The 27,501-nt window shown below is 36.2% G+C and overlaps 1 protein-coding gene across 2 annotated transcripts in view; it reads left to right on the forward strand.

Annotated features, from left to right (window-relative positions):
• LOC114475344 (sarcoplasmic/endoplasmic reticulum calcium ATPase 2-like) overlaps window positions 1–27,501 on the forward strand; it is a 90,804-nt gene that overhangs the window by 36,727 nt on the left and 26,576 nt on the right. For both annotated transcript variants that reach the window (XM_028466046.1, XM_028466045.1), the window contains exons 4-9: window positions 1,900–2,004; window positions 3,831–3,969; window positions 12,630–12,710; window positions 12,840–12,925; window positions 19,062–19,526; window positions 26,342–26,430. In XM_028466046.1, coding sequence (XP_028321847.1) covers window positions 1,900–2,004; window positions 3,831–3,969; window positions 12,630–12,710; window positions 12,840–12,925; window positions 19,062–19,526; window positions 26,342–26,430 — 965 coding nt within the window. The remainder of the gene's footprint in view (window positions 1–1,899; window positions 2,005–3,830; window positions 3,970–12,629; window positions 12,711–12,839; window positions 12,926–19,061; window positions 19,527–26,341; window positions 26,431–27,501) is intronic.

A 27,501-nucleotide genomic window follows, 5' to 3' on the forward strand; every position in this document is an offset into this window, starting at 1 on the left:
CAACAGAAATATTTAGTCTGTGTCGTTGTAGTACATACTAATAATACTAATAGTAAATAGTAGACAGTATATACTCATTGAGTGTGCAGTACGTTAGTATGCTATTGTGAACACGACCAATGTGTTTTCCAAAATGAGGTTGTTTTCTGTGTATATGATTTTATGTGAAGCCGTCTGTTGACATTAATAGACGTAATGTGAATAATGTAATGAGATTTAAAACACACTGTGAAGTGGAAATGTTTTAGTTTCCATCAGCGTTGAACTCTTCACCCCCAAAAAAACCTTCTGTTCTCGTTCTGAACTTCCGTTCAACCCTAAAGAAGCAGTTATGAATAAATTGGAATCTCTCGTCTCTGATATGTCAGGCTGTACACACACACACACACACACACACACACACACACACACACACACACACACACACACACACACACACACACATTAACTCTGCTTAAGCTTCTCTGACGTGGCCTTTTGTGTTTGATACGCTGTAAAGTCCTTACGTTTCTATGGGTGGATTAGCTTTAGCAGAGCACCAGCATGTAGCATGCTGCTGTTGTGCTACAGAGACGAGTGATAAATAATTAATTAGTCCTGTGAACTCAGCTTTTAGACATTTTTTACTCCCCCTTTTCAAACTAGTTTTAGTCGACTCATAAAGATTTAGTTTTTAAAAGGATCCTCCACTGTTTTTACAAAAGTTGCCAAAAAACTTTTGAAATGTACTGATTAGAAGATCTATGCCTAACGAATCACATTATTTTGCACCATATTCATTTAATTACCTTTTAAAAAACGGGACTACTTTACAGTTTTAGATCCTGTGTTCCGTCATCTTCAAATAATGTGATTGATGATGTCACAGGGCCCCACTGCCTGTAAACTGCCAATTGTTTTCTATTGGAGTGAAACCTTCAGCCTGATTTTTAGACCATTTAGCACCTTTTTAGATCATGTAACAGCTTTTTAGATCATTTAGCAGCTTTTTAGGTCTAAATACCAACTTGTTCTGTTCTTGCTTTCGGTTGCTCTAAACCGGGAGTCACCAACCTTTCTGAAACTGTGAGTTACTTCATAGGTACTGCATAGTCCGAAGGACTACCAGTTTGAAAAACACTTAAGTACTACCTTTTCACGGTTTCACTTTAATTACAGGGTAAAATAATGAGGAAGGCTAGTAGTAACCTAAAAAGGTAGGAAGTAATTTACTTCCATGTATAAATTTCAGCAAGTTCTTTTTGAATTATATGTAAAGGTTTCATTTATTCAGACTACTGTTTTTCACATCAAAGTGATCAGCAGACGCCTCTGAAGAAGACTGGCAGCTGACAGTCGAAACATGTCAGAAGATCGAAGTAAATTTCCTGAAAAACAGTCGTCTGAATAAATGAAACCTATTAAAGGTAGGAAATATTGAAGTTTCAACATGAAACACTTTATTTCTTCTAATTCATGCAATTGTTTCATTTTCATTAAATTAGACAGATAATCCACCTTGCGTTTTAAAAATGTATAATGTATAATATATATATATATATATATATATATATATATATATATATATATATATATATATAATGTGAAAAACAGAAGGATCTCTTTAATAATCAAACCAAAAGACAAACTGCTGCAGGTTTATCGTTAAAGTCAATAACTACATTACATATTACACTCACTACTGTTATGGGCTGCATCATGTAATTCATTCATATGCATTATTTCTTAGCAACGTAGCATTAAAAACATGCAGGACTGCAGCCATCCAGGAATGAAGTCAAGTTTGACCCGTGATTTTAAAAGTCTGGTCGTGTTCCGACACCTGAAAGCGTCGCACACATTAAAGGTCTCCTGGGAGAGAAAGATGATGTTGGTGTTTTTTTTCTCTCCTTTCTTCAGATGTTGGCTCTGTTTGAAGAAGGAGAGGAGACAACCACTGCCTTTGTAGAGCCTATTGTTATTCTTCTGATCCTCATTGCTAATGCGGTCATTGGTGTGTGGCAGGTGAGAGTCCACGATTAACACGTGTCTCTGTCTGAAGCAGGTGAATGTTGGTCCAATTCAAAACCTAGAGACTACAGATACTTTCTGTGAGTCGGGAAGAATGTTTTTTTCCCCCTTTTTATTTCAATCATATCTAAAAAAAAATAAAATCAGAATTAGAATTTCCCATAGAATGAAAAAGTATCTATCTCTATCTGTCTCTATCATTATCCCTCCATTTCTCTATTATAAACATTGTTACATTTAAATGATGTTAGTAAAGTGTTGGTGCAATGGTGTGTGATCCTCCAGTTTTTCCATTTCATAATCTCATTAATTCTATTTTTCCAGAGTTTTAACCATTTCCATTGAATTTCCGCATTAGTTTCAACATTTGCGTTTCATCTGCTTTCTCTAATCCAGTAGTCCCAAACTTTTTCTGCTGTGTCCCCGACTTTGAGGAATGAAAAGGCTCCCGGGGGCCGCGCCCCGCAGTTTGAGATCCGCTGTTTTAATCATATGCCTTTCCAAGCTATAAAACTTCTTGAAGTCGTGCCAAACATGCTTAATACAATTAATGGAGTTAATTTTAGCAATATTGCGCTGAGATCACGCGAGACCTAGCTGTTTGCTACACATTAAACCACTCGTATTACAGTGAATAACATCGAGTAAATCAGTGATATTGTCCCAAAAACATGTTAGTTAGGATTTAGTCTGCGTCATATTGTCATTTAGTTTCTGCGTCAGTTTAAACTTTTGCGTTTCATCACATGACGAGGGGAAAACTCTCAGAACCCCCCATATCAACAACAAAAAACGAAGGGGTAAAAAAAAAAAAATGTGTAAAATTCTTTGGAAAAAAATTAAATCTCATTAAAATAACCTGAAATTTGTTGCAATCAGATATTTTAGAACAATAGTAAAGCTCTTTATTAACGAAGTGCACAGATTTGTATTTCTTGTATTTTTCATGCTTGAGTTTCAGCATGAAGTGAAGTCATGCCCCCCCCCCTTGGGGGCACGCCCCGCAGTTTGGCAACCACTGCTAATTAAATGTCTTAAACCTTTCTGAAGTTGTGCCGCACATGCTTAATACGATTAATGGAGTTAATCGTATTAAGATTTGCAAGATTTTGCATGAGATTTGATATACAGCTAACTGCTACACTTGCTAATGCTAAACATTGTCCCAAAAACATGTTAGTGAGGGTCGTATAAGTCCCCCCCCTCTTTGTCTGATTACTATGAAAAAACATCTGAAGAGCATAATGATGGATTAATGAGTGATAACACACTTTTTTAAAGAATCTAATGTTGTAAATAAGGGGAGTTAAACAATATTTAGTGGCTCCTGAATAGATCATTTTTATCATTTTCGGTCATCTCCCTCCTGGTATGGGACCAAGACTGACTCTTGTAATTTCAGTTCATGTTCTAATCAAGATTATTTCTATAATATTATTACGAATATTATCATGTTTAACCAAAAATATACATATTTTTAATGCTGTTAATTTTCCCCTCGCTACTCTCAAGCACCCCTGTAGTGCCATTGCGTGTCCCTAGGGGTACACGTACCCCCATTTGAGATACACTGGTATAGAAGTTAAAATTCATCATATGTCATATTTTGCACGAGAATTAACATGATGGCCCTTTTTTGAAGACGAACTGTGTGTAATTGTGCTCTGTTGTATTAAGACATGCATGTGAGGCTATATTTAGTATGAGATTGCAATTTACACTTGATTTAAAGTAAATTTTCCTGTTTTCCAGGATCACGGACAATCAGAGGCCCTACATAGATCTATATCCTCGTGTTAACTTCATGTTTGTATCATCAGGAGCGGAATGCAGAGAACGCCATCGAGGCTCTTAAAGAGTACGAGCCTGAAATGGGAAAAGTGTATCGCATGAACCGCAAAGCCGTCCAGAGGATTAAAGCCCGAGACATCGTCCCTGGAGACATCGTGGAGGTGGCAGGTACGAGCGTGTGTGTGCCTGTGTCTGTGTGTGCCGTTTACTCACTCGCTCATTCATGAGTTTGGAAACACTGCTGGAATAGTAGGTTACATAACCCATGTCTGTCCAGCTGTGTCTATTTGTGTGTTAGTGTGTGTGTGTTAGTGTGTGAGCGTCTGTGGTCACTGCTCACATTTAAGGCCCAGTTTGATTTTCCACAGCGTTTCCCCCTCGCTCTTTGCTTTCCATGCTCTCAGTCTCACCACCTGGAGGCTGCTGGGTGTTTGTCAGCCCCACACACACACACACACACACACACACACGCACACACACACGCACACACACACACGCACACACACACACACACACACAGACTATTCCCCGGCTGTAAACTCGTCCTTGCAGCCTGGGCTAAAAATAGACTTGTTGTCACTGTGGTTTCCCAACATCTGTGTGTGCTGGAGTGAGCGCGCACACACACTCACACGTAGCAGCAGTTTGGTCATTGGGATCTCTCGGTTTGGCCTGGCTGGGAATTTGTCTGAAGGGGTGTGTGTGGAAAGGAGACGGGGTATGTTTCTATGTGTGTGCGCGTGCGTGCGCGTAGCAACTCATTCATAAACACTGCACAGGCAACCACGCTGCTGCCTGTCTCATACTTAGCACCAGGGTATGGGTCAATTACATTTTTCAATTACAGTTACATCTTGAATTATCCAGGTTCACTATGATTACAATGACTGGCATTTTTTCCTATTACAATTAAAATTACTATTATTATTCCCCTGAAAGTCGATTACAATTACCTGTTCAAATTCAATTATACTGAGCCTTTAATAAATAACTCTGTAAAACATAACCTTCCTCTTGTGTTAGCTTTCTGTTAGCATCTATGATAGAAATCTATAAATCAGCTGTAAAATACACTAAAATTATTATCTTTTGTGCGTTCATATTTTTCCTCAAATTTCAGCTTCAAATATCTCATGAACTACATCTCAGAGGAAACTAAAATTTGGTATAGAATATAGAAGAAAAACAAGGGCTGGGTATTACCAGGTAATTTGCGGTACAATATATCGCAATATTTTTTGGCCATGATAATGATATTATCGCGATTCTGCAATAATCGATATATCACGTGAAATTCCATCCACAATACATTACGATATCTGTGTCACTGAAGGAATTCAGCCAAGTAAAACAAAGTGTGTATTACACACTGACCACAACTAGTCCTTGTTTTATGTTTAAGTCTATAAGGAAATACTGATACAAAATAATGCTTCACTAAAATAATGTTAATGATGTTTGTGCAAATTAACTTGAAATCATTAAAAACAAAATGAATGCAGAAAATAGTCATTTCAGTGCTAGTATTATCAACTTATCTGTAAACATGGACACATTAGTGCTGCTTAACAAGCAGAATGAACTTGTTTTATGAAAACTGGAAAATTTCCCTGCATATGAAAATTTAACATTTCAGTCAGTGCATTATAATATAAACAACTGGGTGGTCTATGAAAACCTGGGCACACATTTTATCTTATACTTATCACCATGTGTAAAGTTTAACTTAAACCTGCACTGCTGACTGCACATACATTTTGGTGCTAATAATTATATTAATTATCAATGTGTTCTTTGCAAACTTGAAAACCTGAGAACATTTAACTTGTGCTTAATACTTAACTTGTGTAAAAAGTAAAAAAAAAAAAAAGATATTCGGTGGGAGTGTATTGATAACGTACCGCAAGATGAAATATCGCGATATATCGTATCGATATTTTTACCACACCCCTATGAAAAACGATTATATCTTACATTCCTAGATGCAGTTATGGGCCAATGAAAATAGTAATAAAAAAGATTTTTTTTGGATTTCAAGAGCGTGTCACCCAAGAACCAATGCATATATGTGACTAATCATTAGTGATGTGAACAATCTATATTCATAGCTCTATGCTGATCTAATTACAGAGAGCTGAGCCAAATGCTAAGTGGTTTACTGAAGAACCAAAGCAACACCAACTTTTCTCCAATTTTGAGGTGCTGGCGTCTCCACCAGATATGATGTATAGCAGATATTTTTATATATTCTGAGAGAGTAGGTGGAGCTGTATTAATATACCACATTTCAATTTCCTATGTGATGTAGTTCCTTAGGTAATGGAAGCTGAAAATGGAAGAAAAATGAGGACCCACAAAAATCCACACATAGACCCCTCACAACGTTGTCCGTTTCTCAAAAGGTTAAACTAAAAATGTACATTGTGCCTATTGAATAATTACAGAACAATTGGTAAAAATATCAGAGTTTTTTTTTGACCAAAGTGTGTGGGCCATTTGTGAAACAACATGGAATGACCCATTTATGATTGACCCACACCCTGCTAAACACGACTAAACCCCCAATGAAAATATTACCTTGCTTCATTTTACAAGTGCAGCTCCCAGTATGATCCCTCCTTACGTACCATGAGTGGTTCTGAAGTGGAACGTGAACCTTTCATTTCTGGTCTTTGGAGAGAGCAAACGTGTTTTCATTCGCTCTGATAACACGACCTTGGCTACAGCTGGCTACAGCTGAACAGCCTGAAAAATTGGGCCCAAGACTGAAGGAAAATGGTGAAAAAACCGCAGGGAGGCCCTTCAGAACCCAATTCGGGTTTGGAAAAGGTCAAGGAGATGATACGCGAGGGTCTACGAAACGAAATCCACGAAATCTGCCGAGATAAAGTCATTGGAAAAGACGCTGGAAAACTCACTGGAAAACCTACAAAGCGAAGCAAAAATACTGAAAGAAAAGAATGAAAGAAATGCTGAAGAGATAAAATTGTTGAACGCCAGGGTTGAACAGCTAGAACAAAAGGAAAGAGAGAAAGATGTCATCACAGGCCTAAAGATAAAACCCAGGAGTTACGCGAGTGACGAAGAAACAAAATCGATTGAACAACAGGTCATTGACTACCTGGAGTCGAAGGACATTGTCCTGAACCCTGACAACATCAACTCCTGCCATCTCCTGCCAAAGAAAAATGATAACAGAGCTGTAAAAATAACCTTCACGAATATGAAATCCCAAGGAGAACTACTGAAGCAAGGAAGAAAGCTGAAGGAAATGAAGGTTTTTATTAATGAAAGCCTGACAAAAAAAAATGCAAGCATCACATGGAAGGCATGCCAAATAAAAAAAAGGAGGAAATATTTTAAAGACGTGGACAAGGAACTGCAGGATTTACATCACACCACTGGGAGAAGAGAACGGAAAACCAATCCTCATCAAAACGATGGAAGACTTGGGAAAATACGAAGGATCCACCTAAACAACAACATTACTGATGGTAATCATGGATATGGACCCAGATCTATATAAACACCGGAAACAAAACTCAGACTGTGATTATTTTACGGAGACTGAATTAAATGTGGAAACCAAGAGTAAAAAAGGTCTGTCATTTATTCATTTCAATTGCTAGGTGGTGGGGTGATTAAGGATTACATTAAATTTAAATTCAAAGTGTTTATTGGCATATGTGCAGTTAGAAACACGTTTTCCTGTACAATGAAATTACTACCTTGCTTATGAACTAAGATATAATAATGTGTTTATACAAGTTAAATCTAACAGTGGAAAATACAACACTGCCAATAGAACTAACAACAGCTGGATTAACCTTGATGTAGAGACAAAACAAGCTGCAAACTTGTGTGTCCAAAAGAGACATTCCCGAGTGGTGACATTATGGATGAAAAGGGAAAAACCTTCCAAACACCTTCGAAAGAGGAACTATTCTTGAACTGGAGGAATGCTAACAACATCTGGCAGGGAACAAGGCCAACACGAACAACGATAGAGAGGAGGAGGAATAAAAAAAAAAAAAAAAAAAAAGACAACACTGACTACAGATGAGAATACACAAAAAAGGACTGTTCAGAACAACTCAAGAATGTTTGACCAGAGAGACATGTAAACCCATGTAAATTTGCGATGGTAAAACGGGACGGGAGCAAATTGCTTCTCTCGTCTCCTTTTTCGGCATGTACAAAAAAAAAAAAAAAAAAAAAAAGTGAATGTAACCATGTCGGAAATAAACTGAATAAATAAATAAATAAATAAATAAATTTATGTGGCTTTTCTAACAAACAGCACTGATGGGATCTAGACTTGTCACACCTGACGTCACCAATAACTGGAAGGCCCACACAGGCAGAGAAATGACTCCCCAACACCGCTATCATCACTGCCCCCGTCAACAGCAACAGCTTCGCCATGACAATACTCAGCTTGTCTCGTCAGCATCGCGGTTCACGATTGGTCGAGGCTTTCGAGACACGTGATGAACACTTTGGCTCAGAACAAGAGATGTGACATAAAGATGGTTGAGTAAAGAGCAGAACGTTATCCCACATGTAGTGTTTTACAGACAAAAAGACTCCTGATTACTGAGATACAAACACATGTTCACACTGCATAGATATTATTCTATGGCAGATATGGGCAACTGGCGACCCTCAGTCTAATTTTATGCAGTCCCCGAAGTAAACGTACAAAATGACAGAAAAATACACAAATCAAAAACGTAAAAAGAATTACAACATTGCAGGAAAAAACATGAAAAACACAGAAAATACTCTACAAACACACACAACTACAACAGTAATAAACAAAATTACTCCAAATAACCCAAAACAACTATACTAAATTATATATAAAAATACTCAAAATTACAGAAAATAGTAACAAAAAATGTACAAAAAGACAAGAAAAACACAAAAAATAACTCTGCAAACACACAGTACTAATGAACAAGCTAAACGAGGACAACAAAAATACACAAAATGCCTCATAACAAGCAAGACAACAACAAACATACACAAGAGAGAAAAACACACAATTACTATAAAAACTCCTTGTTCTTACCTGTGTTAACACTCAGATTGGTCATTATTCTAAATGCTGACATGAATGTAGATAATGCAGCTCTTTGAATCAGAAAAACACATTTTTGTGGCCCCTGCTGTGATAGAAGTTACCCACCTCTGTTTTCTGTTGATATTGTATGAGCATGGAAGAGTTTTCTAGAAGTGAAATCCAGGCTTAAGGAAAAGAAGATGAAAATCCATTATTTGCATTTAATACTACAGGTACATGGTTTCCATGTGCTGGAAAAGTAATTTTAACTGGTTTATGAAGTTTTGTTTTTCTTTTCTTCACCCCAGCAAGAAATTTCAATCTGAATTTAAAATTTTAAACTGGAAATAAAAAAATCACTCAATTTTTTGATTTTTAATATCCTCTTTTGAATGAAAAATGCAATGACCAAAACGCACAGTGACCAACATACAGCTACCCCCCTGCAGTCTAATTTTGTGAGCAGAAATACACAAAACGGCAGCAGAAATACACAAAACGGCAGCAGAAATACACAAAACGGCAGCAGAAATACACAAAACGGCAGCAGAAATACACAATACAGCAACAGAAATATATAAAACGGCAAAATGCACAAAAGGACTCCGAAAAATTTACAAAATTAGTGAAACACAAAATGACCCGAGAAACACTCAAACATACAGATAAATACACAAAATAACAGCAAAAATACACAAAATGGCAACAAATACGCACAAAATTATTCTTAGAAACACCAAAAACAACAAACATGAGACAAAAATGTGAAAAACGAATGCAACAAAAACACAAAGATTAACAAAAATACACCAAACAAACACACAAACCCATGTTTGTCCTTTCCTATATTAATGTTCAGATGAATCATTATTCTGAATGCTGACATGAATATTAATGACCTGTCCCGTCCTCTGCTCCAGTATTCCATCATTTTTAAAAGTAGAATAAATTGCACACTGTTGAAAATAGAAACATTTGAACATATATTTACTCAAACTCTGTGTCTTTGTGTTCCGCTGGCACTGGTTTGGGTTTGTGCCTCGTCTGGAACTTTCCTTTTTGGTTCCTTTTGTTTTTATTGGGTGAACTGCTGTGGTCGGGTGGTTTAGAACTTACTCGGTACCAAAAGGAAACCTGGAATCAACGGTTCCTCGTAACAAGTCACGGTTAATTTGCACGTGAAGAAAGTTTCCTTTGCCAGTATGTTATGCAATGCATTTGTCCATTTTTACCGAACGGGAGGAAAAACTCACCTCCTCCAAAAACCTGACTTCATCATTCCTTATAATTCGATATATCGGGTTTTTTCTTGTTCTGGAAGAGTTGGAGTGTGTTTTCTCTGAGGTCACTGTCTATTTTACTGATAAATCATGATGTAAATATCTGTGTTTAAAGCAGAAATGCTCTGGCCTTGAAGCAGTAATAATGCTTTATTGAACTAACTAATGTTTAATAGTCTTATAAGAAAGCTATTGAACTCAGGTAAAGAAAATACACTCTATAAAATGTTTATAAGGGAAGTTTAATCAGGTGTGATTCTAAAGAATGAAACAAAACACAGTGAAAATAACTTTAGTGAAGGCTGAGCTGTCGTTGCTAAACTCAAGGTTTCTTTGCTCAGAGTTTTTTTGTTCAAACATGCATTTATATGTGGAGCAACTGATGGCTTTCATGCTTTAGATGGATCCTTCACTCTTTATACAAATGTGGCCTAATATCTATGCTTAACAAAACGCATTAATATGCACCAAATTATTTTTATTAACTTTAAAAATAGGGCTACTTTACAGTTTTACAGCCATCTTGAAATCACATGACTGATGATGTCACACGGCCCCACTGCCTGTAAACATCCCATTGTTTTCTATTGGAGCGAAACATTTTAGATCATTTAGCAGCTTTTTAGATCATTTAGTTGCTTTTTAGATCATTTAGCAACTTTTTAGATAATTTAGCAGCTTTTTAGATAATTTAACAGCTTTTTCAGTCAAAATGCCAACTTGTGCTGCTTTTGATTGCTCTAAAAAAGAGTAAATGATGAACAGTTGAGGGACTCCCACCCAAGAGGACGTTTGTGTGATAACGGCCACGTTATCAACATTCATGTCAGCATTTACAATAATGATCATCTGCATTAACACAGGAAAGTACAAAATGGTTCCTGTGGTCAATTTTTTTGTTTATTGTTTTGAATTTTGGAAACATTTTTGTTGTCTTAAATATTACATTTTCTGTTATTTTAGTGTTGTAGTTTTGTTTTTTGAGTAATTTGTGTTATATATATATATATATATATATTTTTATTTTTTTTGTATGTATATATATATATATAATTTCTTTTGTGTCTTTTTAGAGTAATTTTGTTTCTGTTAGAGGATTGTAGATATTTGTAGATTAGATTAAAATCAATTGGACTTCTACGGTGTGAGTTCGGCCAAAACAAAGTTTCTTATGTTTTGCTCAATTTTGTAATCTTTGCAGTGTAATTAAATAAAAAAGTATCTATAATATTAATAATAATGTATACTTAATCACCACAGTGACATTTTGTCTCTGCATGTTGCCCGTTTACACCAAAGGGGATGAGGAGCAGTAAGGGTTAAGTGCCGACAGTGACTACCCATTCAAACTGGTGACCTTCCACCTCCGGTTAGTCCACCAATGCCCTGAGGCCTCGTCTAGTTGTTAATATCTATAATTCATAGAGCAGTGATGACCACAGACCTGAGGGTCAGGAACTCTTGAAGAGAAATAAAGAAAAAACAATCCAGCCAATGGCATTTAGCATGCTATCAGGCTAATGAAAGATGTGATAAACGTTATGTCTAAAACATCAGAATGAGTTTAAATAATGCTCAATTTGTTTTACTTTTATTCTAAGACAAAAAACTAACCATTTAAAGCAGGGCTGTCCAACTCATTTTAGTTCAAGAGACAAAATTTGCAGCAGTTTGATTGTGGAACACTCTGGATCAGAGGGGTCGTCCTCTGATTGAGAGGTTGGGGGTTCGATCCCGGTCTATACTTGTCTGTGTGTTGAAGTGTCCTCGGGCAAGGCACTGAACCCCAACTTGCTTCCAGTGGTTGACTAGCGCCTTGCATGGCAGCTCTGTCCTACTGGTGTGTGAATGTGAGTGTGAATGAGCAGATATGTAAATCACTTTGTGAAATGTTTATATAAATAAATATGACTCACTTACAGATTTTGGGCGGGAAACAAGCATTGTAACATTAATGTTACCTAGTTTGTACATCCAGAAAAAAAAAATATGTATTGCACCGACTATATCCAAGCAATAAGTGACAGATATCAGTCTCTTGATTTTGTAAACCAATTTTTATTTACTTTACAGCCATTTTATTGAATACGGTAGTTTGATCAAAAATTGCTGGATTTGGGAAAGATTTTAAATTCTTTCAACAATTTCAGATTAAAAAAAAAGACTTCCGTCATGTGATATAAGCCTGGGAAAAATTCTACTTTCGTTGAGTTTGTGTATTTAGAGGGACTGAGATATTAGTTGGTAGTTTACAATAATTCATGTTTTCTCTGTCATTTTGACTTTCTCCTGCAGGCTGAATTGGATGTTTCAAAAGGCCAAATTTGGCCCCCGGGCCTCGACTTTGACATGTGATTTAAAGGAAGCGTTAAGTCGACGTTTAGGAGAAGCTAATAGCTATCATCGTTTCTCTAAAGCCCTTTAGGCGTCTGGTTACAGTCATTCTTTAAGCCCACTGTGTTTCTCTTTTTCTTCTTGTTTAGTTGGTGATAAGGTTCCGGCTGACATCAGAGTGACCTCAATAAAGTCCACCACCCTCCGTGTGGACCAGTCCATCCTCACAGGTATTTCTCTCCCCCCTCCACCCCCCACCCCCCACCCCCCTCCCTCAGGCTGTGACTGTGTCATTATTTAAGAATGCGCGGCGCATACACACTTACCTGTTACAACAATGTTCTTTATTTGTTGCTTAGGAGAGTCGGTGTCTATCATCAAACACACGGACCCTGTTCCTGACCCCAGAGCAGTAAACCAGGACAAGAAGAACATGCTGTTTTCAGTAAGCAACATACACCACATGTTTTAGACACGCTGCACGACAGTGGAATCAGAAAAACTCAAGCTTAAAGTCAACTTCTCTACACTGTAGTTTGGCCTTATGAGGAAAACATTTAGAACTACTAATAAAGAAACAGAATTTATTCTAATCCACTTTATTTAAAAACAAGAATTAACAAAGTGCTACGCAGTAAAGGGCGGGGCCAGGCAATTTTACCAAAACAAGACTCTGCCACTGTTTATGATTTCAAGCATGTATGCAGTACCATACATTTTTCTAAAAGAGTTAGACTATTTATATTTATTAAAGAATAAGAATTATTATATAATTAGATTACGTATTGTGTGCTGAATCTTGATATGTAAAAGGGGTGGGAACCTCTGGGTACCTCACGATACGATACACAGCTCACGATAACGATTATCTCACGATACTGCGATTATCGATATATTGGTCAGAAATCAATCTACGATAATTTATGACATAGCAAGAAAAAAAAAGATTAAGTGAAAAACCAGTGACACCATTATAGTGCAATATTCCAGTAAACAAAATATTGGTTCCTTCAACAGTGACAAAATTTCTGTGAAGACCTACCTACGCTTTAGTGAAAAAGCAGAAAAGGTTTTAAAAATAATAAAATAAATCCTAAATCCCAAAAAAAAAAATCGATACTTGGCGCAAGCATATCGATAATCGATCTTGCGAGAAAAAAATAAAATAATTGCCATATCGAGATATCGTCACACTCCTAATATGTAATGTATGAATATTTAGCAAACCAGTAGGGTTTTATTTTTCATTTTTGTATTCCTACGTTGTGTGTATTTTGGTTCATGCTGTTTTGTATTACGTATGTATGTTTTGGTTATTGTTTTATTTTGGTAATACTTTCTTTTCTGTCTGAATGTTATTTGTACATCTTATTACTTTCAAAAATGAAAACGGTTATCGGAAGTATGTCGGTCAGTTTGTTGTTGTACACAATAACTTGAAAAGTTATTGATTTTGATGAAATTTTCAGGAAGTGTTGATAGTGGGTCAAGGAACAGCTGATTAAATGTTGGTGATGTTCTGGCTAGCAAAAAAAAAAAGATTTATACTGTATCTCATTCATTTTCCCATCCACACTGTGGAACTCCTGTTAAACATTGTTTTAGAACACTGATGATGTCATCAACAGTGATATCATCAGTGTACGATCGTGTACACAAACAGACACACACACATACAAACAGACTGACCGACATACTTCCGAAAACCGTTTTTGTTTCGGAACATTGTCTCCGTGGAGACGTACGGATCCGATTGGCCGTTTTCGAAAGTGTGCGCTAAACGAGCGCGGGTTAAGTTAATATGTTTGTTGTACTGTCACGCATGTATAGTCTGTGATGTGGACCCCAGGAAGAATAGCTACTGCCTTTGCAGTATAGCTAATGGGGATCTAAATAAAACAACCAGCAACTGTTAGCATGTAAAGATTTTAAAAGGTTGTCAAAAAATCAGTTATTAGGAAAAACAAAACAAAAATACACACATTGCATCTAGACAGCATGGATATATTGGTGATTTTTACTTTGCAATGATTTATTAATTCAAAAAGTGAAAAACAAATACATAAAAAACACTATATTTGCATTGAATCCAATTGTTCACGAGACCGAAATTCTGAATACTGTGAAACATTAATATTATTATTATTTCTTCATCTACCACGACTCAAAATTTTTGTAATTAAAAAAAAAAGAATGTTGAAAAAATGTTTTACAAGTGTGTGTCTACATCACCGTTTACAGTCGGCTCATTTTCTGGTAAATCAGAAATCTTGGTGGATGGTTTGTGTCGGACATTCTGAAGATGAGCTGCAGCAAGTTTGGTGTGGGAGGAGTTACGTATGTTTAAGTTTGAAGGTTTTTGAATAAAACACACAATGATCAGTTTTGGCGCTACATTTGGTGAACGTTGTGCATCTGTAGCACATATTTGCTGGTTGATTTGTTGTGAATTTTTAAAGGCTTGCTGTAGCGCCACCTGTAGGACTATTGGCCTGTTTTTATGATGAACAATGTGGTGATTGTTTGCACATTGGATTGAGGATTTCCTTTGAAGTAGAAAAAAATGTAGGATAATATAATACTATGATAATTCAACCTTTAAAGGCTTGGAAGAAATGTCTATCACCATTAATAACCATACAGTAGGTCCAAATTAATGTTTTCCCAAAAAATCACAATAAAATGCACAAGCCGGATCTGATCCAGACCTAACTTGAGGAACCAACTGAACATAACTAAGTACGATTTAATAAAAATCAGCCAATTACAAACCAATATATGAACTTTCTAAGTTTCACCAATGACAAGATATAAGAGAGGGTATAGTAAAACTATAGGATTTATCAACTCTTCCAAGCTAATGGATTTCAGTTCCAGGCACAGCAACAGACCCTCAGTAGTTATACTGAGGGCCCCACCCAAAAAAATAAATAAACAAATACCCGCTGCCACTAAATTGTATCAAAAGTATGTCACAAACACAATATTCAATAAACCACTGAAATATACTAGAACACATTTTATAAAATAAAAGCAATGGATATGCAGTCATTAGACTGTTGTGAAGAGAGAGAGAAAAAAAGCTTATATAATAATGAAAGAATACTAGAAAAAAAAAGTGTACATAACTTACAGTAGGGGCCCAACGAGGTGGTTTCTACCTAGGGCCCATAATGTGGTGCTACACCCCTGGTTATCAATGATAAAACATGGCCACGCCTACTTTTTAACCTGGTTTTAGAGAATAGACAGAATTAATGAGCAGACCTCAGCGATATATTGGAGCACTAACCTGTTAAAAGGATCCTCCACTGTTTTTACAGATGTGGCCTAAAACCTTTGAAATGTCCTTATTAGAAGATCTATGCCTAACAAAACACACTATTGTTGCACCATATTAATTTTATTAACTTGTTTAACTAGGACTACTTTACCCTGTGAGCCGCCATGTTGAAATGACATCATTGATGACACCAATCGCCCCTTTTAGTCCATTGATTTCTATAGGAGTGAAGCATTCAGCATCATTTTGCAGCTTTTTCAGACAAAATGACAACTTGTGCTGCTTTGAGTTGCTCTAAAAATCAGTAAAATTTAAAAAAGTTGAAGTAAACCTCTTTTGTTTACCGAAATAATATAAACAAAGATAAACAAATTTTGTGAGTTCAAAAAATTTGCTGCTCTGAGCTCTTGGCGTGAGCAGCATTTTGATCCTGGTTGCCTGAATTTACATGCACGGAGCTCTTCTTCTGTTCTCCAATTCTACTGTTTCGTAGACGGGATGGATAAGAGAAGAAGAGCTCCGTGCATGTAAATTTGTCACACCAAGCTCACAGCAGCAGATTTTTTGAGCTCACCGATTTTGTTTATCAAATTTCGGTAAACAAAAGAGGTTTACTTCAACTTTTTTAAATTTTACTGATTTTTAGAGCAACTCAAGCAGCACAAGTTGACATTTTGTCAGAAAAAGCTGCTAAATGATGCTGAATGCTTTACTCCTATAGAACTCAATGGACTAAAAGGGGCGATTGGTGTCATCAATGATGTCATTTCAACATGGCAACTCACAGGATAAAGTAGTCGTAGTTTAACAAGTTAATCAAACAAAAATGGTGCAAAATACTGTGTTTTGTTAGGCATAGATCTTTTAATAAGGACATTTCAAAGGTTTTAGGCCACATTTGTAAAAACAGTGGAGGATCCTTTTAAAAGCAGTTAAAACAAAGAGTATAAAGCAGGGTTGGGGTCAATTATAATTGTTATTGCATAAATTATAGTTAATTACAATTAAGGCATAATCATCATTGTAATTGTAATTTAAAAAATATGTTGCTGTCGTAGTAGTTATTAAATTGTAATTGAGTTTAGATAATTCACTTTGTAATTGTAATTGCAATGAAAATTCTATAAAAATTGTCAATTAGAATTTAATGCAAAACTGGGAAACCATGTTACAGTTCTATGTACAGTTTAAAATACGTTTTATTTCAAGCTTTCCCTCATTTTATCATTAAAAAAATGGAATCTAAGGCTATACTGATACAAAAAGGCAATAGATAGAAAAGAAATTAGATGATAGATATTTGTTTTTAGTGTATTTTACAGCTGATTTAGGACCTGTTATCATAAGAGATGCTAACAGGAAGCTAACACAATAGGAAGGTTACGTTTTATTTGCTTATTTATTTCAGACTCAATAATTGTGATTAATTGTAATTTGACTTTTGTAATTGAGAACATAATTGTAGTTGACTTTCTGAGCATAAAGAAATAATTGTAACTTGCTGGGCACTGTAATTGTAATTGAAATGTAATTGAACGTGGATAATTAAAAATGTAATAGTTTTTTTTATATTTAAACTTTTTTTTTAATTCGCAATTTGTAACATACAAACAACTTATAAACGTAGGAAGAACCTCCTTCTCCCTCAAAAAAACTCAACATTAAAATAAAATAGATACATAAAGAATATAAAAAACAAAAATAAATAATAAAATAAACAGAAAACAAAAACCATATTTTAACGAAGGGTTAACTTTTCCTGTGTTCATTCTCAAGTGATCCAGGTAATTGTTATTGGCAACACTTCTTTGTAAACGGTTTACGTCTGCCAGTTGTTTTTATGGGTATGTCCTTTAAGCTTTAGTTGGTAAGTCAACTTTTCCATCAGATGAATGTCTTGGATGATCTCAAACCAGTGCTCTTTCTTTGTGGAGTCGACCTTGTACCAGTTTCTGCTTATGGCTTTATTGCTTGCTAATGTTGATTGTCAGTGACGTGCCGTGACCACTAGGGTTGGGTAGGCACGTTGCAAATCGAGACCACCAATGACAATTTCATATGTTTCTGCTGGCGAGTGTTAATTCAATTCAACTTTATTTGTATAAAGCAATTAACAGCAAAGTCATCTCAATGCACTTATCAAAATATAAAATTCATAATCAGAAAGAAAAAACCCAACAAAATCCACATGAACAAGCATTTAGCCATCTAACAAAATCAACATCATAAACACCATTAAAGAAACATAAACAGTTATTTAATATAGCCTCCATACTCTCCCAACAAGATATATCTCATGACACGGCAGCACATCTGTTGTTTGTGTTGAAAACACAGAAACACGGAGAAAATGACAACAACTCAGAACAGCCTCAGAGAGGCACATCCACAATGTCAATCCTTCCTTTTGTTCCATTCACTGTAGAAAGTATGAAACATGTTCTGACCTTACCTTTACTGAAGCTCTGGTAGCTCAGGTGTTGGTCTCCCATCTTTTAAAAGCTGTCGTTTTTCCTCAAAAAAAAGTTTCCCTATCGTCTCTAGCGCTGTCATCCTGTTATCCCGCCCACTCGCTAGAGCAAGAGAGAGAACCTAGCAGCAGCAGTCACATGGGATCAATTCACTAATGTACTGTGAACTTACGTATAGCATTTTGCTTAGCGCGGTTACATCCAAAGGCAGCGTAGAGAGCTGCCTTTGGACGTAAATGGTCATCTTGGGGACCTGACTGCGCATGCACAAACACGTAAAAACACGCTATGGGAACAGAGGCAGAGCTGCCGTGTGCTTTTGGGGGGGGGCCTTCTTCTGCCTTACAGCGGAGTGAGACTGCAGCCGTTCCAGGAAATAGCACTGTTTAGTAATTTGGGCTACGAAACGCACAACATGCGGACACTTTCAAACTTATAGGTACTGTAGGCTATCGGAAATGGAAAAATAAATAATTTATAATTATATTATAATTAAAACAAATAATCAAAATATCAATTCACCCTTGGGTAGACACTGCCTACCTTTCCTACCCTGACGGCACGTCACTGTTGATTGTAACTGAAAAATGTAATAAACCCCAACCCTGGTATAAAGTGCATTATTGTCCTCCAAATGCATAGAAATAAAAGCTTGAATGAGCTCCTCAAAATGATCACTAAACACTATCAACTTAATTTAAATTGAAAGCATCAAGTACGGTAATATAAACGAGGTTGGTAACTCCAGCTTTATGTAGGACTGCTGGGAGTCCAGGTCTGTTTTGGTCCAAACAGAATCAAACTCTTTTTTTCTCTTTTCATCTCAGGGAACAAATATAGCAGCAGGTCGAGCCATCGGCGTCGTTGTCGCCACCGGCGTTTCCACAGAGATCGGAAAGATCCGTAACCAGATGGCGTCCACGGAGCAGGAGAAGACGCCGCTGCAGCAGAAGCTGGACGAGTTTGGTCAGCAGCTCTCAAAGGTCATCTCTCTGATCTGCGTCGCCGTGTGGGTCATCAACATCGGCCACTTCAATGACCCCGTCCACGGCGGCTCCTGGGTCCGAGGGGCCATCTACTATTTTAAAATCGCGGTGGCACTGGCTGTGGCTGCCATCCCCGAGGGTCTGCCCGCCGTCATCACCACTTGCCTGGCCCTCGGCACGCGGAGGATGGCCAAGAAGAACGCCATCGTACGGAGCCTTCCATCTGTGGAGACGCTGGGCTGTACCTCCGTTATCTGCTCCGACAAAACGGGAACGCTCACCACCAACCAGATGTCCGTCTGCAGAGTGAGTCAGCATTTATAGTACAATAATCTGTGCCACGTTTCAATAGAGTTTCCTGTACTTAAGTAGTTTTTTCTGGTATCTGTACTATACTTGAGTATTTATTTCTTTGGTGACTTTTTACTTTAACTCTTTACTTTTAAAAACAAATATCTGTACTTTCTACTCCTAATATTATACAAATGATCGCATTACTTTTAAGGCCTTCGAAGGCCAAGAACTCTTTTCCAGAAACCTGGAAAACATGATTCTCTTGAGGCTAAATGAAAAAATTCAGCATTTTTCTGTTAGGCAGCTCCCTTACTATAAAACTTTATAGTTAACAAGTTTTTAGAAAATGTTAAACTCAAAGCTGCTCTGGGTTTTTGTGAGCATTTGCATTTTTTTTCTTGAAACATTTAATTCACACATTTGATCTATGGGTGCTAAATTCTCCAGGTGTTAATAAAGGTGTTAATTTATTCCCAAGTAGCAGTTCTTTAAAAAAAAAAAAAAGAAAAAAAATGGAATTTCCTGGTTACCCTGATACCCTGTCTTATTATTTTTGGGGCATTTGTTTGTACTTTAATACTTTTCCTCAAGTAAAGGAGCATCTTCAATACTTTTACTGTATTTTTTATTCAAGTATCTATACTTTTATTTGAGTACTGATGAATAGTACCTTTGCCACCTCTGGCTACTGACTGACACCGCTAAACAAGCCATAGTAATTCCTCTGTTTCCTCCTTAGTGTATTGTTTGAACCGTTTAAGATAGGATAACCAAATTCGATGTGTGGCTTCGGGGTATCAATACCTTGATGGAGTTCAAAAATAAGAAACGCGCAATTTTCATTTCCAAAGTTATTGCACTTGTTCGTTTTTTTCACTCTGTTCGAGGTATCTTAAAGGGGACAGCTTTTCTTAGAAACTGTTTAAGATACGATAACCAAATGGTGTGGGGCTTCAGGGTATCAATACTTTGATGGAGTTTGAAAATGAGAAGCGCGGAATTATTTTTTCCGGAGTTAATGCCCTTGTTCCGTTTTTTTTACTCTGTTCGAGGTATCTTTAAAGGGGACAGCTTTTCTTAGAAATCGTTTAAGATAGATCATTTTATATTCTGATGTGATAATATTTTCTTATGTTTACATCTAAGTTAGATTCAGGACTAGGTTGTGAGTTATAATGTGAACCAATCTGGCGGGGGATGTTGATGACTGTCTTTTTGTTGTATTTTAATATTATACAAATATTGAAGATAATTTATTAATTGTAATAATTCATTTTAATATTTACAATTATAAGCCCCCGACACAGTAGATCGCAAAGAGCCGTTCGTGGTAGAAGTAGCTCGTGAGCCGAAAAAGTGTGGGCACCCCTGCTTTAAAACATCAAACAATCCCTATCTCTCATCGTTGACAGAAATTCTAAAAATTATAACCGTGTTTGTAAATTGCATTGGATCGGATCTGTATTGCGCATTTTATTGCTTTGTTTGGGGAAAATGGGCGTGTCCACACATTTGTACTATAACGGAGATAAAAATGTCTTTGCTCTCTCTGATTGCTCTTGTTCTGCTTGCATCAACACCAATTCTAAAAAAATGGGAACAGTTTTTGCTGTTCTAATGTTTAGCTAACAGCTTTAGCACGGCTGGGAGTTCCCCGTGTAGACTAGTGAGGACTGGGTGCTGCAGTGCATGCTGGGATCGGCTCACACACGCACTGAAAGTTTCCTAAATGTCATGCTGGCTGCAGAAACACAATACACCTCCCCGTGTTTCTGCGTAGTTACATCACACAACAGTGAAAGATTTTATCCACAGCTATTCATAAGCACGGAGGCCTCGCCCTGTTTTTTTGTCTGCTAGGATGTGTGTTCATGTGCCCGTGTGTGTGTTGCTTGATTTTGAGTAAATGTCAGCACAGGTGTTTATCTTGGCTTATGTGAGGTAATACACACACATACACACCCCTCATGTTATTTATCAGAAACTGTTCACTGGCTGCTCTCAGCTCATTCAGCTCCAAATGATTGTCTGATAATGACATTTCCATTATTTAACTAAATATAAATATAAAGGTGAAAAAAGACGATGTTCCCACATAACCCAGAGTCCATCCACAAGCCTGGTCGCCTCACTCAGGGCTAGGCCTGGGCAATATATTGAGTTTCAAAATATATTGACGTTTCTATTTTAGTGATATAGAAAATTACAATATCACTTATATCGATATGTTTTAATTTTATAGTTTATTTTGAATTAAAATACTTGTTTTAAGAGTGAAAAGCATAGTTGGATGGATTACTGAGTGCGTCCTACCCAGGGTTGGGGTCAATTACATTTTTCAATTACAATTCCAACTTCAATTATTACAACTTAATTATGATTATGCTATGTTAAAGCTAATACTAGGTCAATATTAATGCGAGGCTAATGCTATTGCTGTGCTAATGTTAATGTTGATGCTAGGTTAATGCTATTGCTAGGCTAATGCTATATAACGCTAATGCCAATGATGAGCTAATGCAGTGCGACGCGGGCCAGCACCTGCATCCTCAATTGCATTTTCTTCAGGAAATGCAAATATTCTAGATTCTGATTATATAACAGGATAAGTAAAATTCACTGTGGGGTTTCATTGTATATTACATTACATTATTATGTTTAAGTGTGTAGGAGTAGGGGGTACATGGGTTCAGGTTAAATGTCTGAAGGGGTACATGGGTTTGGGAAGCGCTGCTGTACAATGTGTGGCTGTTTCATGTTCTTTGTGTTTGAGTCTCTTGTTCACACATGAGAAACTGTTGGAAAATAAACGCTCAAAAATATTCCAAAAATGCATAAAATGACACAAAACAAATGCATCAATATAAAATATTACCTATGAAAATAGACAATTGCACAAACGAACAAAGAAAATACACATATTTCTTGTTAAGCACATGGCATGTTCAAATATACACAGACGTGTGTGTGTGTACACAGAAATATACACACAAAACAACAAAAATACTAAACCCTTTGTTTTTCCCTGTATTAATGCTCAGATTGGTCATAATTATTCTAAATATTTACATGAATGTTCATCATGTGACCCTTGGATTTGACAATCTAATATTTGTGATAAAAGTTGCCTATTTCTGTTCTAGTTTGTGGCTTTTTACTCGTTTACATTGAGTGGATAAGAAACACATCTCATTTTCATTTCACTTCATTTGCCCAAATTGTATTTACATACATATTCTGTATACACATTTGCAGCGTCAGTCCAAGATAATTGGATAACGTTGAGTTTTCCTGAGAACAAAGACACATCGGAGCCACAAAAACAAACAATTCCTTATTTTGAAGCTTGTTTTTGTGTCCCTTTCTCTCGTTTTCCCAGCTGACGACGTGGCTTCATGGTGTATGTAAATGTTGACTCTTGTTTTGAATGCCAGTGTTAGACCATATTTATGTGAGCTGTGCTGTATATGGCGCCTCTCTCTGGATCAGCAGGATTTCCAGGGATTCCTTGCTGTGTTCTGACGAGACTTTCCTTTTCCTTCTTCCACACGCAGGTTCACAAAGTTCACTGCAGGAAATAATCCTGTTCCATCTTCACATTATTCCATATAGTGTTGTTTTCATGGAGACTGAGTGATGTTTGGAAAGACATTAAAGAACGACATTGTTTGGGCACAAGAGCCACTAGATGGCACCATATCGCATCAGCATAAGCATATAACTGACATCATTATGTGAAAGCATTCATAACTGTTGCCTTCAAAATAGTTTCTGTGAGATATATACAGTATATATATATATATATATATATATATATATATGTTATTGACGCTCAGAAACATATTGATACTAATCTGTGTTGTAAATGCCACCTTCTGTCCTGTGCACTACAAAACTATATAGTATAGTATAATAGTATATACTATAGTATAATAGTATATACTATTTATTATATACTATAAGTATGATTAGGATGATGAGCGTTTCCACTGAAGTATACTTACAAAATTCCCAATATGCATTTAGAACCTACAACGATAAAAACCTGAAGCACACTGAGGCTAAATATTTTTTGTTGTAATTTGCACTAATAAAGTTGAACTGAATTAGGATGCTCCCAGTGATCGACTAGTCGTGCCTTGCATGGCATGATGTGTGAATATGAAAGGGTGACTGAGCAGACATCGTCAAGCGGTGGTTATAAAGCGCTATATAACAACTGACCCTATTTATTACCAACCAATGGGTTACAGACATTTTAACCTTAATCCTGGAACAATATCAGTGGGTGATTTCTGCTTCTAGCTTAACTTTTTTGTTCTTATATTCATAACTTTTCAGTAATTTTGGTTCATATTTTTGGAGTCCACCCATGGTAGGTTTTTTTCTTCATTTTATTAGGAGTGGCATAGTTGAAAATAAAAGAACACAACTCAAATTTGTCATATTTTGATTATAATTATTTAAAATGTATCAGGTACAAATCCGTTGGTCAATTTAGAATAAAAAAAAAAAACAATAATTTACTCAGTAACAGTTGGGTGTAGAAATGTAAAAAAATTCTTCTTTTAAAACATACTTAAGTAACAAGTAAAAAAGTACCCATAAAAGCAACTCAGTTACAGTTAGGTTCGAGAGAACTTGTAATCTGTTACTTTCACTTCTGGTTTCTTCACAAAATTGCTAATTCAAGCAAATGGTAAATAAGTCATTATGGGGTCCACTTGTTCTTTTATCTTCATAACAGTAGCAAACTTAGTGAATTGGACTGAATCCTATTGTTGAGTGTGTGAGGTGGTTGGTCATGAGTATGAGCATAGTTGAAAATACATGAACACAACTCTAATATGTCATTGTGTTGGTAGGAGTTCTTATTACAACTCCTTTGTCCTAGAACTCCTCATAGGTTGTTAATGCAGCACTAATGACATGTATGTCATCTCATAGGGATAATGTTGAGGATGATTTGTTGACCTATGAATAAATATTTATTGTACAAGTTTGATGTTTACAGAGTATTTTATTTAATAAGACCGAAGCTGTACGACCTACCAGTAAAAAGATCAGTAGGGGTCAAAGTTCATGGCGTTTTTCTCTATAACTTGGCCACAAATTGAGCAACAGTGCTCAGACTGGTACCATTGAACAGCATTTCCTTTCAATGTGTGACCTTGACCTTTGCTCAAGGTCATATATGAGGTCAAGGTCAGTTTTCTGTTTTTTTCTGCATTATATAACTTGTCAACAAATCCAGATACAGGTTGTCATATGACACGTATTTGCCTTGTGAATACAGGTCTTGCCGAGTATTTTGTTTATAACGAAGCCTCGGTTAGTGATGGGTTTACTAATTTTAGCAATAGTGTTCTAGGGTTATAAGAATATTCTAAAATGGAATAAAATAAATTAAAAAATAAATGAATTTGAAGAAAAATAACCTCAATAAAAACAAAGTGCTTGTATCCAAGATATAATCTGAGACTAGTTTTAACTGATATCGGACTGATATCCTATATCGGATCAGGATATCCAAGTCCTAAATCTTCCTAATCCTAAAGTCAATATATAGACTTTAGTGAGCAAGCTCCTCCCCTCCGCCCCGCCCCTCTCAAAGCCAAAGCTAGCCTGCAGGCTAACATGAGGAAAGTAATGCAGCAAAAACACTTGTTAAACAAGTCAAATTCTCTTCTAATGGAACACTTTGGGTTTGATGATGAAGATCTAGAGCAAAGACACGTCACGTGTAAGAAATGTTTTGTTTTGTGCAAAAGTGAACATACTTTTTTTGTAGTGTTTGAGGAATTTTATTTGTGTTTAAAGAATGTATTTTATGTTTTTTTTTTTTTGTACAAAAAATAACTTTTTGGTTGACAAATAATCATTTGAATAATTGTGATTTCAATTATGACTAAAACATTCCTGATTATTTTTTCTAAAGCACTGCACGTTGAGGCAGCGTGGTTAGCCTCACTACATTCTAAAAGGATCCAGCTTTTCAGAGGATTTTTCTCTTGGACTCCATTGGTAAATGTTTCAGAGTTACGAGCAGAACTAATTCCTCTCTGCACGGTCATGCTCTGCTTAATTCAGTCTGACTTTGGTTCATGATGGATGACTTTTTTAGTCCCTGCAGGGTCCTGAAACCCTCTGATAAATACAGAACACAGTTTTTTTCTCTTATTTTTTTAAGATACAAACTTTAAGAAATGAAATGTAAGCCTGAAAACACATTTTGTGTTATTATTATTATTATTTCATGTTATAAGCAAAGTCTAATGCAATGGGTTTGGGGCTTGCTTTAGGTTGTACAAATGTTCCAGAAAATAATAATAACTAAAGGTTTAAATTGTGTTAACCAACCAAACTAGGTTATAACTTCAGTGAACAGGTGACGAGCTGCGTTATTTATGATGTCATAATATAATAGATGGGATAGAAATACCTAATATGCACATATTGGAATGCTGAGCTGGGAGAGGCTCCAGCTCTCCTCACAACTCTGAACAGGATCAGGAAATGTTGTCATGGGAATATTTTTAGCTTCAAGAGAGTTGGAAGTTAAAAACTGTTCAGTTTGATCAACTTTAGTTCAGTCTTTTTACCGTACAAGGCCTGACGAGCATCAAAATCTCTCTAGAATGAAAATAAATCTTTCTAGAATAAAAAAAGATGTTGATATTTTACAGCTATTGTTGTTAATTTCTCTTTTCATGGTTTGATTATTAACCCGACAACTATTCGCTACATTTTCAGACAAAAAGATTCAAATTGAACTCAGTCAGTTTGAATGTGAATTTTAATCCTCGGCTCTATTTTGTCCTTTGCAGATGTTTGTTGCTGATAAGGTGGAGTACTCCAGCTGCCTTCTGCATGAGTTTTCAATCACTGGTTCCACATACACACCAGAGGGCCAAATGTGAGTGAAAATGTTCAGAGGTTTAACACTTAATCTGACTCCTCCATAGGTGTAAATAGTACTGATATATCCTGCTCAAGTAGAAGTACTGTTACTTGATTGAAATTGTACACAAGTACAAGTAAAAAGTAGGTGAATTAAATGGTACCCAAAGTAAAAGTTACTGGTTACTTTCACCTGCCATTTTATTTTTGGTAATAAATCGTTGCCATGGTTCCCTTGCATACAGTAAACATCTCATGTAGAAACTTATAAAGGAAGAAACCAAATCTTGCACAATTGGAACTTAAACCTTTTATTTTATACAGATGCCTTTGTGGAAAATAAATTGTCAAAATGTGCATTTATTTTTCAAATTAAATATTAATTAATTCATTTCAAAATTCAATTTAAACTTCAAATTCTCAAAGTATAGCTAGATTTATGAACTCTAAAACTGAGGAAAATAACCTCCATTCAATGATGTTTTGGCGCATTGCATTAGGTTTATTCTGATTGGTCGGCTATGATGTGATGTATTTCATTGTTTTCTGGTCATTTAGTTTTTTTCGTAGTTTCACAATGTCCGTTGATCATTTTAAAACGAAAAACTAATAATTTACTCAGTAACAGTTGGGTGTAGAAATGTAATGGATTACTTAACTTTTTTTCAAAACTTACTTAAGTACAAGTACAATAAGAATATTTGCCTTTCCTGAAGAAAATGCAAGTGAGGATGCCAGTGGCCTGCGTTATTGAACTCTGCATTAGCCTAGCATTAGCATTAGCAAAGTTGTTCCTTGTATTGTCAATGAATTTCTTAGGTAAACACATTAAGTTTTAATGTATGACGGACCTTTTTGATATGAATTCTATTATTGAGCTAAAGCTAAACACACACAGAGTTAATGTGTGAGGCGGTTGGTCATGAGTCAGTCGGAGGATTTCAGACGTCAATCGTTGTTTATTTTTTTGCTGTTTGGTGAATAAAGCGCTGCTAGTGTACTGGTCTGTCCATTTCATAACAGCAGTGTGGGTTATTGTGTGGGAGCCCAGCTAGCAACAGTTGCTCTCTCTGCTGGGAATGGATCC

The sequence above is a fragment of the Gouania willdenowi genome, chromosome 14, assembly GCF_900634775.1.
Source record: "Gouania willdenowi chromosome 14, fGouWil2.1, whole genome shotgun sequence".
Taxonomy (NCBI): domain Eukaryota; kingdom Metazoa; phylum Chordata; class Actinopteri; order Blenniiformes; family Gobiesocidae; genus Gouania; species Gouania willdenowi.